Source organism: Blennius ocellaris, assembly GCF_963422515.1.
Source record: "Blennius ocellaris genome assembly, chromosome: 12".
NCBI lineage: Eukaryota > Metazoa > Chordata > Actinopteri > Blenniiformes > Blenniidae > Blennius > Blennius ocellaris.
Window position 1 is genome coordinate 1,311,862 of NC_137661.1, and position 12,413 is coordinate 1,324,274.

Consider the following 12,413-nt stretch of genomic DNA (forward strand, 5'->3'; position numbering starts at 1 on the left):
CACGATAGCCTGTTACTCTATATGTGTACTACTTCAGCTGATCAATGACCTTCTTCAACTATTGCTGTACGTAGCGAGTTGGCCAGTTTATTTCAAATGAAAAGTAATCTAACTGATTTATGGAAACGTCTGTGTGCAGTTTTGACAAACAGATTATGATATTTTTAACTCATGATATGATACTGTGCTGCAGCAAGTAAGTCAAGTTTTAAGAGTTTACCAAATGAAGTATTAAACTAAATCACCTTGATGTGGTAAAGAACTATCAATACCAAATTCTACTGTAGAATTAGAGAAAGATGATCAAACGGTAAAAAGGTGAAAAACACTATCCCCTGTGACTTAGTCACTGTAAATATACTTTTAAGGAAATCAGGGTCAAGGTTACGTTTAAGTGCTGAATTGCTTGCTTGAAGGGAGAGGCTTATTTAAACCCCTTCAAGTCAGAAGGGGAAATTGTTACAAGCTAGATAACATGTATTAGTGAGGACAACAATTAAAGGACCAGTCAGATCTGTCAGGGGTCAAGGACTTCAAGTAGTGTCATTTCTGTGCAACCGGTTCACATTCAGTCTCAGGGAGGTTTGAACCTTAATTAGCAGAAAAACAGAAGCTGCACCAGATGACTGGTAGAGCTCTGAGAAATCTTAAGCAGCATCCAAATAAAAACAGAACATATGTGAACTCTGCCTCCTGGTTCTCTCTATGCAGTGTTTATTAATGCCACTAGATCATTAAACCAGAGATGTTCTTCCAGTGGAGGTTCTGCTAACTGGCAGCAGGAGTCAGTGTCTTTGTGTTTGAGGCCCAAATGAAAACTTGCAGTGTGTTTTGCTTCCTGCTGCTGTCGAGGCTCCATCAGTGACATTCTGCTGTTAACGTTTATATTCAGTGGTGTGACTAAGTGGCAGGATTGTAAACCTTTCATCTTATGTGAGTTATAGAAACCACGTTGGGGCTGCTCACACAGCTATAAAGGAATATATAAATGAAACCCATTTTCCATTTTTTACCATTTATCACTTTGGCTAAATATCTTGTGTATTGTGTTGCATAATATTGTTTTAATAGCGGAGCTTTTACTGTATGTGTTATGGCTGTTGCGTGCGCGGTGTGGCGCGCGAATATTGTTGGTTTTACAGTAGAAAATAAACTAGAGATCCTAAAGTCCCCAGAAAGATCGAGCTCCTAAAAACACCAGCAAAAAAACGTATCTGGTGTCGCCACTGTAACAGAACTGTCTGAATTTGTATTTTACATTTTTTTCTTTTTTGTAATCACATCTTTTATAAGTTGACTGTAGTTGTAATCTTTTCCACCCGTTGCTAAACTCAACCTAGTAACAGATTATTCTTCCAGAGGCAGTAGATTTCTAAAGGAATAAACACAGCAAAGGTCAGTTGGTAAATTTAAGCTGTATGTATGGCCTCTCCAACATTTTGTATTTTTCACATGATCTCCCATGTTCAGATTTGTGGTTGTGCTCTGCAATCACCAAATTCAGATATGTGTGTATCATAGTTTTCTGGCTAAGACGACACCACTAGTGATTACTTGATAAGTTCAGGCAGTTATCAACCTGGTAGCGCACAAAACATCACCTTCTACTTGCTTTCGCCCGATACGCTGAGCTGCAGCTGTAGAAACACAGACCCCGTGTACTGATGAACCAAATGCAGAGAAATGACACTTTATTGTTGCCAATGTGACCAACACAGATTTCTCCAAATCCTTTAGAAATGAAAGACACGGGAGTCTGATCACTAGGACGTCAAACGGTTACCGTGAAGGGCTGAACACTTTGTGCAAAGCTTGAGCCGCTGTAGCTTCCCCTCTCTGGAGTCACTGAGGCACTACTTCTTTCAAAGAGGCGAGGGCTGAATGGATGCGGACGTGGAGCCGATTCTCAAAGTCGTAGCCTGTGAAATCCTCCTGAAACGTACCAAATTAGATAATTACATTGATTTTTCAGCTCATGGGGCCTGATTTAGTAAGATCCAACATAAAATGAGTAAAATTGCAGGTTAATACAAATAGATTTTGGTTTGCGTGTGTTTTGAGGCTAAAGAGTGACACCATCAGCGACGTCACACACATGCTGTTTAGAGAAGGATGAGTGCTGGTTTGCTCATCATCAATATGGAGTGATCGGCTACAGCACTGAGCAACAAAGATTTTAAATTAGAAGTTTGCAAAGGAGTTATCAAACACACAAGCCTTACAGCAAATACATTTGTCAAAAAATACACAAAAACACAATCCTTATAGGTTATGGTTATATTTCAGATTCTAAACTCTATATTTTATAGTGGTTTATTATAATATTTTTTAACCGTTTATAATTCTACTTATATAATTTACTATATTATATTTTATAATAAAGTCTGAGGAATAAAAGTGGTGGCGAGCCAGCTGAGGAAATGCTTCTCTGTAGAATAACAGCAGCGTCTGTGTGAATGCTGAGCCGTGTGAAGCGCCTTCCCATACGTGGTAAAAACAGACACGATATTAAGTGTTTTCAGACGTAGAACGTCATATAGCACATTTTGCATTACTCAGTTTTACTCCCATCTTTGTGTGCAAATTGGGAGACATGCCTGATATTCATGATGGTAAACAGCAAACATGCTGAATTGATAGTGTGGAAGTTATTCTCCGCTTGAGACGATTAATTGATCGGCTTTCAGTGTAGTTCTTTTTTTTTTAACCCATTTTTATCTCTGCAAACCTTTAATAAATCAGGCACATAATCTCTTACAGCATGCATTTTAGGTTTGTTTAATCTAAAAAAAAAAAAAAAGCAAACATTTGATCTTACCTTTGCCTGCAGTAGCAATGATCTCCCTTTTCCTACCGTCTGAAAGATAAAGTAGAAATTGTAGTATTAATAACAATTGAAAAGTAAAATGTATACAATGTGAGTACAGCAGACTGACCTCTGGTTTTGCAAGGAGTATACATCCCAGCTCATAGACAGCATACGGCTGAATATATGAGTTGATCTGTCGTCCATACTCATCTCTGGCAGCCATCTGGAAAGACTGGATAGTCATGGAAAATAAGACGAGGAAGAAAAACTCCCAGCACAGAATAACTGCAAAGTCATTTAGTTGCTTGGTGTAGAGAAGTACCTGAATGGCGTCTCTCATGTTGCCATGACATTTGTGAATGGCGCCCAGCAGGAGGTGTTTCAGACCTCGACAAGAAGCTTCATCTAAACTCTGTAACACTGAGCAAACAGAGGGAGAAATCATCACATAGGACCGAGGATTTAACAAATACCTGGGGCTCGAAAGAGGTTCTCCTGTTACATTCACCCTGATTCATGATCTGCAGTTTGGACGAGGAGCAGTTTTGAAGCGCTTTCCACAGATAGAGGACCTCAATGACTCCAAGGATGCATAGCTCTCTGGTGGGGGACATCTTCCTCAGTCGCTCAGCCTGCCGACGCAAATCAAGCAGACAACTAAACCTTGTGACACACTTGAGGTGACTCAAATAGGAGAAGGAAAAAATAAGCATTGATGTAATACGACTCACCCTTTTTACTGCAAACTGCTCAATCTGGTTGTTTTTCCTCTTGAACAGCTTCGTCACGTCTTTGAAGACACCACTGGCTCCGTCCAGGTCTCCCGACGCTCCCTGACACACTGAGACACAACAGAAAAGTTCAGTTAAGTGCACCACCCAGAAGAAGACTGAAGACAGTCAATAGAGATGCATCTATTCAATACTAATGTATTTTATTATTGCTCATATACACACATGAATGTGCATGTCTCCTCCACCACCACCATAATAAAAAGGTTAAAGATACATTAAAATAAGCCATAGTGTACCAATAACTTGAAAATTCATTCTTACTTTTGTATTTGAGCAGTACCAGAACTGGTGCTTAAATAAATAAATAAATAGTAAAGAAATCAAATGTAATTTTACTACACAAACATCTGTGGATCTTGTGATTTTACATTTACAACAGTGATCAAATAAGTTCAAATTCAGGTTCTCATTACAATACAAAATGTATTGTAGTTACTGCTAATAGATGATGAATAAAATAAAAAAAGAATCCTGAGGTCAAATGCGCAATGCCTTTTACAAAAATAGAAACATGTTCACTTTTAAAATATCCAGAAATACAACAAATATGGGGACGAAACGTATTTCAGTAGTGTTAAATGCTAAAATTCGTTATCAAAGAGCTGATTAAAGTAACAGAGTAATTATAAAGTACTATTTTAAGTTCACAATACTCAATACATATTGCATTAATCAAATACCTGCAATGGCAATTTATATAATACTGAGAGTACCCATTTAAAAAAATATAAAGTGCATCATGCCTTGCACGTAGCCCTAATGCCTAAAAGGTAAATACAGTTATAATAAATACCTAAAATATTAATGGGGAAGAAAGAGTAAAAGTAATGAAAATAAAACAGTGGTGTTTATGAATGTACTCAGGAGAAATTGTGTATGGTACGCTATATTGATATAGAAAATTAAATTGTGTAATTGTGTTTCTGTAGGATTAATTTTACCCTGAGGGCATTACATTTATTTTTAGAAAAACTTCCATTCAGTGCTAAATAAAATGTCAATTTTCAAATTTAATCACGTTATTGAAATGTAACAAAATGTGAACTGGAATAGGAGAGAAAGCACCAGTTCTGGCTGAAAGGGAGTGGGAAGAAGAAAACTTATTTAATCCCACCCCCCATTCTTAATTAATTCTCTACAGCAGCATACTGAACACAGAGCAACTGATGGCGGAACACAGAGCAGCAGAACAAGGAACACAGAGCAGCAGAACAAGGAACACAGAGCAGCTGGCAGTAGAACCAGCAGAGCAGCTGCAGTAGAACCAGCAGAGCAGCCTTCTAGAACTCCTAAACAAACTACGGATTGTCTCTGCTCTTGCTTTGCAAAGAGAGTTGGAAGCAGTTCCTGGTCGGGGGTGACTCGGCGGCCTGACAGCAGCTCACTGTGGTCCATTGTGGACACGGGGAGGTTCCTGGTGGGCTTGGTGGGAGTGGCATGGCGGAGTGGAGGCCGATCCTCGTGGACAAGGCGTTGGGCTTGGTTAGCGGCGACTCGTCTTCAACTCTAGCGGCCCAGACTTCAGCAGCAGCCAGCTCCCACCAGGCCCCGCCTCCAGCACCTCTCAGCAGCTCACTTCTAACAACATGGCACCAGTGTGTGTGCGCTGCTGCTCCACAACTATGCTGCAGGCTATTTGTATTTTCTGTCATGAGTTATGTGGCCATGCTCGCCTTAATGCTCGGTGATCGTGCCCACGCTGTCCGAACCTATGATCGTCACTCTCTGCTTAACATAAAGGATTCAATGGAACGTGATTAAGGACTGGGGAGCTACAAACACCACCGTTTGTGTGCCACCTCCCCAGAATCACTGCTGTCGGCACGTCTCCCAGGTAATCCTGAAAAGAGGGCGAGGAGGAGAGGCTGTAGGACCGACGTCCAGGTGAAGACAAAGTGTGTCTCGTGGACTGCTGATGGCTTCTCTGGTCTGAACAGGAGCTCCAGGTGGCTGCGTCCGGTCCCCCTGCAGCGGGATGTGTTAGGAAGCATGTCCGCCCCGCTGCCCACTGACAGTCCAGAGCCGCCAGACCATCGGGATTATCCTGGAGGTTCGTGTTTACATCGACGAACAAGTGACATGCCGGTACAGCTGGGAGTCACGTGACCGTGGAACATGGTTGAGGCCAATCCCTCTGCTCAGCTGTCACAGACCCAGTGACGTCATCTACCTCGTGTTGGATTGGACTCCTGAATGCTTGTTGCATAGCAAATAAATCTTTCTCTCTAAAGGAGTTGTTCACCAGAGAAAAACTGGATTTTATGTTTCTTACTTTGGGCTTTTCCACCAGCTAGAACTAGGAGCTAGTTAAGGTTAGTTCCACCGGCCAAGTGAGAGCCACGTCATTGCGTCAATCCAAAACGTGGTCCGTCACTGATGTCGCCAAGGAGACAGACTGTATTGATGGGTTTGTTCCTGGTCGCTCCATCGAGTCTGGCTTGAACCTCAGATTCAGACCAAAGAGACAGAAAACATTGAGTCTCCTTGTCGCTCTAGTGGTGTTTTTTTCATGTCCATCTTGTTTTAGTCTGGAGCCCCTAGTGGCCAGAGAGGGGAAAAAACAAAGCTGAGGAATTAAGGGGTGATCTTTGATGAGTCCATGTGACTGGAGTATCATTGTAAACAGCTGGTAAAAAAACAGTTTTTTCCAGCTGCGTCACATCGCCAAGCTCAGGTCCATGATGTCCAGAGAAGTGCTCAAAATGATTGTCCGCGTGTTTGTGTCCTCACGCCTGGACTACTGCAACAGCCTCTTCACGTGTCTCAACAAAAAAGAACCGGCTTGGTTGCGGTTAACCAAAATTCAGCCACAAGACTTTTGACCAATAGCAGGAGCCACATTACCCCTGTGTTAATATCTCTCCACTTCCTGTTGAGTTTCGTATTCAATTTAAAATCCTAGTGCGAACTGTTTGAGTCCTACATGGTGAAGCTCCTTCTTTTTTTGCTGACCTCAGTCACTACAGCTCGACTCGGAGCTTGAGAGTCTGGGCCGAACTTGTTAATGGTTGCACGTACTTGTTTTAAAACTCGCACCCTGCACCCTGACTTTGGAATGCACTCCCACTCGCCCTGCACTCTCTGGACTCAAAAAAGCACCTAAAAACACATTTATTTACAAAAGCATCCCAGTCCAATCTTCTCACTCCGCCACTGACCGTCGACACTTGTGGTGTTTTTAAGATGATTCCTTATCTTCTTTTACTTTCGGCATACGTTCTGTTTTCAAGATGTTTTATTATCTCTTCTTGCTGTGAAGCACTTTGTGACTCTGTGTCTGTGAAAAGCGCTGTACAAATAAAATGTTCTTACTTACTTAATATTTACATAATGAACATTACATCTTCCATTTATCTATGAGTATGGATTCATAACTGAATGGCAGTCATCTGTACACTTTGTTGAATAAATCATACAGCAATAAAATACATCCTTTTTTTACGATGTCTGCTTGGCATGGATGAGAAATAGATGAGAAAATGTGAGAAATAGCACACCCAGAAAGTTGCAGTGATCGACTATACTGTGCTCAGATTATTCTAACATGTATTTAGGTACGCCAACAATCCCCTCATGAAATGCACTGGATGCAGTAAAGCAGGGGTGGGGAACCCTGGTCCTCCAGGGCCGCAGTCCTGCATGTTTTCAATGTCTCCCTGCTCAAACACACCTGACTGATCACGATGAGGCTCTGCAGAAAGCTTGATAATGAGCCACTAATTGCTGTCAGCTGTGTTGATGTGAGGACACATTGAAACCATGTAGGACTGCGGCCCTCCAGGACCAGGACTCTCCACCACTGCAGGAGAGGGTTCAGACCAGACTATGTGTTTAATAGTGTGTCAGACTTACCCCCAGTTAAGTAAGCATAGTAGCACTGAGACCAGCGTGACTCGTTCTTCAGCCGTTCAAACGCCCGGTACGCATCCTCAAAATTCATTTCTATCATGCTACACCAACCTGGTCCAAACATAAGCAGACAGTAACACATCAATGTCTCACTGCAGCCTGGAAGTGCTGTTAGTCAGAACTGACCTGAGGAGAAATCACCTACCAATCTCATAGAGACACACGTGCTGGATCTCTCTTTGGTCTGATGCCAGCTCTAATGCATCATGGAAACAGGCCAAAGCACTGTTGATATGGCACTGAGGACAGAGGAGAGAGTACACAACAACAACAACAGTCATGTTAGACACAGACTACATGGCAGTGTGGGTGTATGATCAGACACTGATGAGTTTATGCACCATTTGCCATTCTATTCAACTATATGTGGTAAAACAGAGGCTGCCACTGTGGGAGACAAATGAATGTCAAGTATATTTGTCAAGCAAATATTGGTCTCTGGTTTATAATCTCACCGACCAGCACAACCTCATAGCATGTTGAAATTTACCTCAAGCCTCTGCACACGTCCTTTGAAGAACATGAAGAGAGATGAGTTGGGATAAACCACCAACTTCCTCTGCAGAATAGCTTTGGCTTCCAGCAGCCCTGCATGTGTGTCAGAGCCTTCCAGAGCAAAGAAAGGTAGCACTACAGTGTGGTACCACAAGAGGGCCAGCCTGTACAACAAAACCACAGATTCACACAGGAGAGATCAAACATGCGCTCATGGTCTGGACTGCATTTTATACAACACCAGAATGAAAGCTTTCATTATATACTGTGAAGGTATTACCAGCTCGCATCATTTAACAAATGAATTTCACATCATTTAACATGAATAAGTCAACATGCTGTGATAAATGGCTGAGGCAGAGGGTTCAACACCAACTGATCCAAAATGCTGCAGATAAAAATACTAACAGGAACAAGCAGGAGACGCTTCTCTCCATCGTCTTCCTGTATAATGGAAAGAATCATTTAAAATGATTCTTTGAACAGTTAAAGGCTCTTTATAACCAGGCACGACCACATCTTAAAAAGTTGTTAGGTCCATATTATCCCTTCAGAACACTTTGTTCTCAGAGAGCTGCATCCTGGAGGTTTCTGGAGGAGTTTCTAAAAGTAGAAATAGTGGCAGAGCTTTCAGCTATCAGGCTCCTCTCATGTGGAAGCAGCTCAGAGTTTCAGTTCGGGACACTAAAACAGACTCTCCCTTTAAAATCAGACTTGAACCTTTCCTGTGTGGTGAAGCTTATAATTAGGGCTGTTTGAGGCCACACTGGACTTATAGACCATTAGAGTTAATACCTGTTAGGTTTGTTCCCAGTGAGCCACCGTACTAATGTCTCTGACGTGTTTACACTCCAGCCAATCAACACACTGCACTCCGGTGTGTGTGAGTGTGTGTGTGCGTGTGTGTGTGTCTATGTGTGCGTGTGTGTTGTCCGGTGTCGCTGAATGCTAGCTTTGTGAGCTACCCTGGATGTTTCCAGTTTGTTAAATAAACGGCAGTCACACCAAGGAACAACCTTGATATCAGAGCTGTGTTTGCTTTCATATTATAATTATTATCATTATTGTCGATAATTGTTGATTTTATATGAGGCTGTAATAAATTCCTTTCTACAGGGAAGTTTGAGATGTATGCATGTATTCTCTCAAAATGCAACTTGATGTTAGTAGAAGGTCAGAAAAGGAAGCAGTACAAACTATTTTGTTCAATTTGGACAATGTGGAGGTCTGTGTGACGTCACCATCTCATAATAAACTTGATGTTACTTATTTAAAATCTCAGAATCACTTTATTAATCCCTGGGAAAATTATTTAGCAACGCAGCACAAACTGCAGTGTTTGCAGCTCTAACACACAATTGATTGGGACTATTTTCAGGGAGTTTATTGTGGAGGAGGACGCAGCTTCACGGAGGTGTGAATCACCTGCGAACGCAGAGGAGCTGCCGTTCATTGTTTTGATGCCGCGGTCAGTGCCATTGTCCTCGGCAAGCTGGTGTTTGAAAACGGTGACGTCCAGCGGCAGAATGGTGCCTTGCTGTACGACGGCTTTTGTGTTGCTTTGCAGTGATTTGAGCGTAAAATATGTCTAATCAGTGACATATTGTCATGAAAACTTTAGCTGCAGTGCTACTACATTAGCCTGCTGCCTGGCTACAAACTGTGGAAAGAATTTCCTGACTCATTATTCCACGTCTCATTACGACCCGCCTCTGTTCAGGGAATCCATTCCATATTTTGCAGCCAGCGAGCAGAGCAGCGGCAGGTAAACACTTGTGGAGTCATTTCAGCAACAGTAAAGCAGACGAGGTTTCATGGTAGGCCTGGGCAATAAACTGAAAATTACCAAAATGTATGAAAATTACCAAGGTCATTTTGCCCATGTCGGTGTTTAAAAAAAGAAAAGAAAGGTTGGTTTTGAGTGTGTGTAGGTCGCCTGTCCCTTTAAGACGCTGTACTGCGTGAGACATGAGTCCACCTATCCAGTCTGTAACAATGATGGAGAGAGGAGGTGATGGAGGAGGTTCAGAAGTTGTAGCGGCTGCTGCGGTGGCAGAAGTGAACGGCTTTAGAAGCCATCGAAACAAATCGTCTGTATTGAGAATCAGCGGGAAGAGTGATGCGAGCTGCAGGAATCCACACCTCCATCGTGGGCCGAGCGATTTCGGAGAAATCCTCTATGTTCAGGTGCGATACAGACTAAGTCACGGTATAATCTGATCTCAGTCCTTCTCATTTCAACTCATCTGTGCTCATCAGCTCTTCAATACATCTTAACTAAAAGGACTTCATTTGTATTTTCTTCATTTATTTTCCGACAGTGTAGTTTTACAGTCCTTTAAAGTGGCAATAAAGGTCCAGGGGAGTCGTGCTATCAATAAAACTGCTCCATCTAGTGGACAAACAGTTTTTTGTGCAGTGGAGTAGTTATCGTCCATTCATCGTTATCGAGGTGAACTGATCAATATATCCTGATATTGATTTGAGGCCATATCGCCCAGCCCTGCTTCATGGGTCAGAAATCTCTGCAGGTTGAATCGGAAATTTCTGATCCATGAATTACGGTATTATCGGAACCTGATAACGATACCGGATCAGATCAGCCACATCTCTACTCCTGATTATTCCTGATAGGTATCTCCTGATCCATGAAGTCTTCAGTAAGTACATTTGGTGAAGTGAACTTGTTTGTCCTTCCTGTCCTTGAATTGTATTTCTCATTATCTCCAACCCCTACCAGTACAGCCTTCACACTGTTCACAACTGTGTCAGGGTGTAGGGTGAGGTCCCCTTTAAGAGTGGGTGGGCCATAGGTCTGGGCTGTCAGCACCTCACCTGTGGCCACTTCTTGTAATCACCCTGCCCTATATATGTCCTGTCTGTGTGTTTGTTCAGTGTTGGTTTGTTTGTTATTGATGTCCTGTCCGTCCGGTCCAGTGTTAGTCGTCCATGTCTCGTCCGGTCTGTCCAGGGCGTTGGAGTCCAGTCTGCTGTGCTCCTCATGTCAAGGAGCAACCGGCGGTTCATCTGTCTGTGCTGTCAGTCAATAAAAGACTTGTTTGAACTCAGCCTGTTTCCAGAGTCCTGCACTTGGGTCCTGTCCGTGATCCGTGACAGAACAAACCAACCATCATGGACCCAGCGGACTCTGGTCACCAGCTGCTAGGAGCAGTTGGTCAGCAGGAGGACCGGCTAACGCAACACGACGAGCAGTTGTCTGGTTTAACGGCGGGTCTCCACGACCTTTCACATCGACACACGTCAGCGGAGAGTCAACTGAACCAACTCACCGGTCACCTCCAGCAGCTCATCACCCGCCTCTCGGTCCCAGAGGTTCGGGCTGCCGCTGCCGCCGCAGTGCCGCCAGCTGCCGCCGCTGCCGCCGTCGTGATGTCGCCGTCACCGCTCTCAAGCCCAGCACGCTTCTCGGGGGACTCCGGGGATTCGCGACCCTTCCTGGTCCAGTGTGGTCTCCACTTCGAGATGCAGCCGGGCGCGTTTCCTACTGAGAGGTCGAGGGTCGCGTACATCATCTCCCACCTGTCCGGCAGAGCGGAGGCTTGGGCCACCGCTGAGTGGAACCGCCAATCCCGGCTGTGTGACTCGGTGGACGAGTTCGCAGCCGCGCTGTCTAAGATCTTCGATCGGCGTCCCGGCGGACAGGAGGCGGCTCGAGCGTTGGCAGCGCTGCGTCAAGGAGGGAGGTCGGTGATCGATTACGCAATTGAGTTTCGCACCCTCTCCGCAGACTGCGCTTGGAACGATGCGTCACTGCGGGACACCTTCCTCTACGGGCTGGCCAGCCCGGTTCGCGACCAGCTCTTCCTGGTGGATCTCCCCGACGACTTGGACTCCCTCATTGCCCTGGCGGTCAGGATGGAGAATCGTCTGACGGTCCGTGATCGCCTGAGGCAGACTGACCAGCAGGGAGGAGAATCCAGGAGCGCGCGGGAGGAGCACGCCCCTCTCCGTCCCGCCTCCCAGCAGGAGCAGGTCCCGAGTGCTGCACAGCTTCCGGAGGAGCCGATGCAGCTTGGCCGCACCAGCATCTCCACGCAGGAGCGGCATCGGCGCCTGACCAGCGGCCTGTGTTTGCACTGTGGTCAGCACGGGCACAGAGCTGCAGCGTGTCCTCTTAAAGGGACAGACTCACCTGGGTTAAGGAGGGCCCCGGTGAGTCTTAAGAACTCCTCCACTGCGCCTTTAAGAAGACTCACACCGGCTCAACTGAGGTATGCCGACACCACCTTGGACATTGAGGTTTTCATTGACTCTGGTGCAGATGAGAACTTTATGGACCTTAAGTGGGCTGAGAGACATAATATCCCCACTGAACTGTTATCAGTGCCTTTAAAGGCTTTTGCTTTAGACGGACGCAAAATATTTTCTATTGATAAAAAGACTCT

General features: G+C 44.3%; 1 protein-coding gene across 1 annotated transcript in view; it reads right to left on the bottom strand.

The window, feature by feature from the left end:
- Nucleotides 1-1,842: 1,842 nt before the first annotated feature.
- The window catches only part of LOC308137841 (tetratricopeptide repeat protein 39C), a gene marked incomplete at both ends in the record, with an annotated part of 32,155 nt that continues 21,584 nt past the window's right edge, over nucleotides 1,843-12,413 (bottom strand). Inside the window, 9 exons of the mRNA XM_080506709.1 lie at nucleotides 1,843-1,932; nucleotides 2,819-2,857; nucleotides 2,937-3,041; nucleotides 3,132-3,229; nucleotides 3,318-3,441; nucleotides 3,541-3,650; nucleotides 7,456-7,563; nucleotides 7,658-7,751; nucleotides 8,003-8,171. Coding sequence (XP_080362835.1) covers nucleotides 1,843-1,932; nucleotides 2,819-2,857; nucleotides 2,937-3,041; nucleotides 3,132-3,229; nucleotides 3,318-3,441; nucleotides 3,541-3,650; nucleotides 7,456-7,563; nucleotides 7,658-7,751; nucleotides 8,003-8,171 — 937 coding nt within the window. The remainder of the gene's footprint in view (nucleotides 1,933-2,818; nucleotides 2,858-2,936; nucleotides 3,042-3,131; nucleotides 3,230-3,317; nucleotides 3,442-3,540; nucleotides 3,651-7,455; nucleotides 7,564-7,657; nucleotides 7,752-8,002; nucleotides 8,172-12,413) is intronic.